We start from the raw sequence: 540 nt of genomic DNA, 5'->3' as shown, positions 1-540 counted from the left end.
CTTTCCTACCATCTTGCATCCTTAGTGGAATGTCCCCTGTTCCTTCAGCTGCTACAACTCTGTTGTCAGCAAACTTCACCTTATTTCTTCTGGTTGGATCAAAGTTTACTAGCCAATCCTTGTGTCCAGTCATATGATTGGAACACCCTGAGTCAAGGTACCATACATCATTTCTAAGTTTGCTGATTGTTGTCATCATTAGCTGAACTGCCTCATCATCAAAGTCTTCACTCTCTTTCTTAGCAAGATTTGCTTCAGGATCCTGCTTCACTTGATGTTGTTTTTTATTTGATGCATAGTATTCAGAGGCAAAGTGTCCTAGTTTGTCACAATTGTAACACTTTATTCTCCTCTTATCAGTTTTTCTCTTCCAGTTCTTGGATTGTTTTCCATCACTCCTCCTACTGAACTGATCTTGCAGATCAACTCCCTTTCTTGGTCCACCTTTTGAATCCCAAGTCCTGCTTGAGTTCTTATTGAAATTCTTCACATTGAAATTTCCTCTCTTTGTTGATGTTTGAATTTGCAGGGCTTGGTGAG

The 540-nt window shown here is 39.8% G+C and overlaps 1 protein-coding gene across 1 annotated transcript in view; it reads right to left on the bottom strand.

Moving 5' to 3' along the window:
- The window catches only part of LOC109350539, a 985-nt gene that overhangs the window by 107 nt on the left and 338 nt on the right, over window positions 1-540 (bottom strand). The window contains exon 2 of the mRNA XM_019591771.1: window positions 10-531. Coding sequence (XP_019447316.1) covers window positions 10-531 — 522 coding nt within the window. The remainder of the gene's footprint in view (window positions 1-9; window positions 532-540) is intronic.

The sequence above is a fragment of the Lupinus angustifolius genome, chromosome LG06, assembly GCF_001865875.1.
Source record: "Lupinus angustifolius cultivar Tanjil chromosome LG06, LupAngTanjil_v1.0, whole genome shotgun sequence".
In the NCBI taxonomy this organism is placed as follows: Eukaryota; Viridiplantae; Streptophyta; class Magnoliopsida; order Fabales; family Fabaceae; genus Lupinus; species Lupinus angustifolius.
Note: the sequence above shows the minus strand (reverse complement) of the source record. Positions and strands in the feature narration are given on the sequence as shown.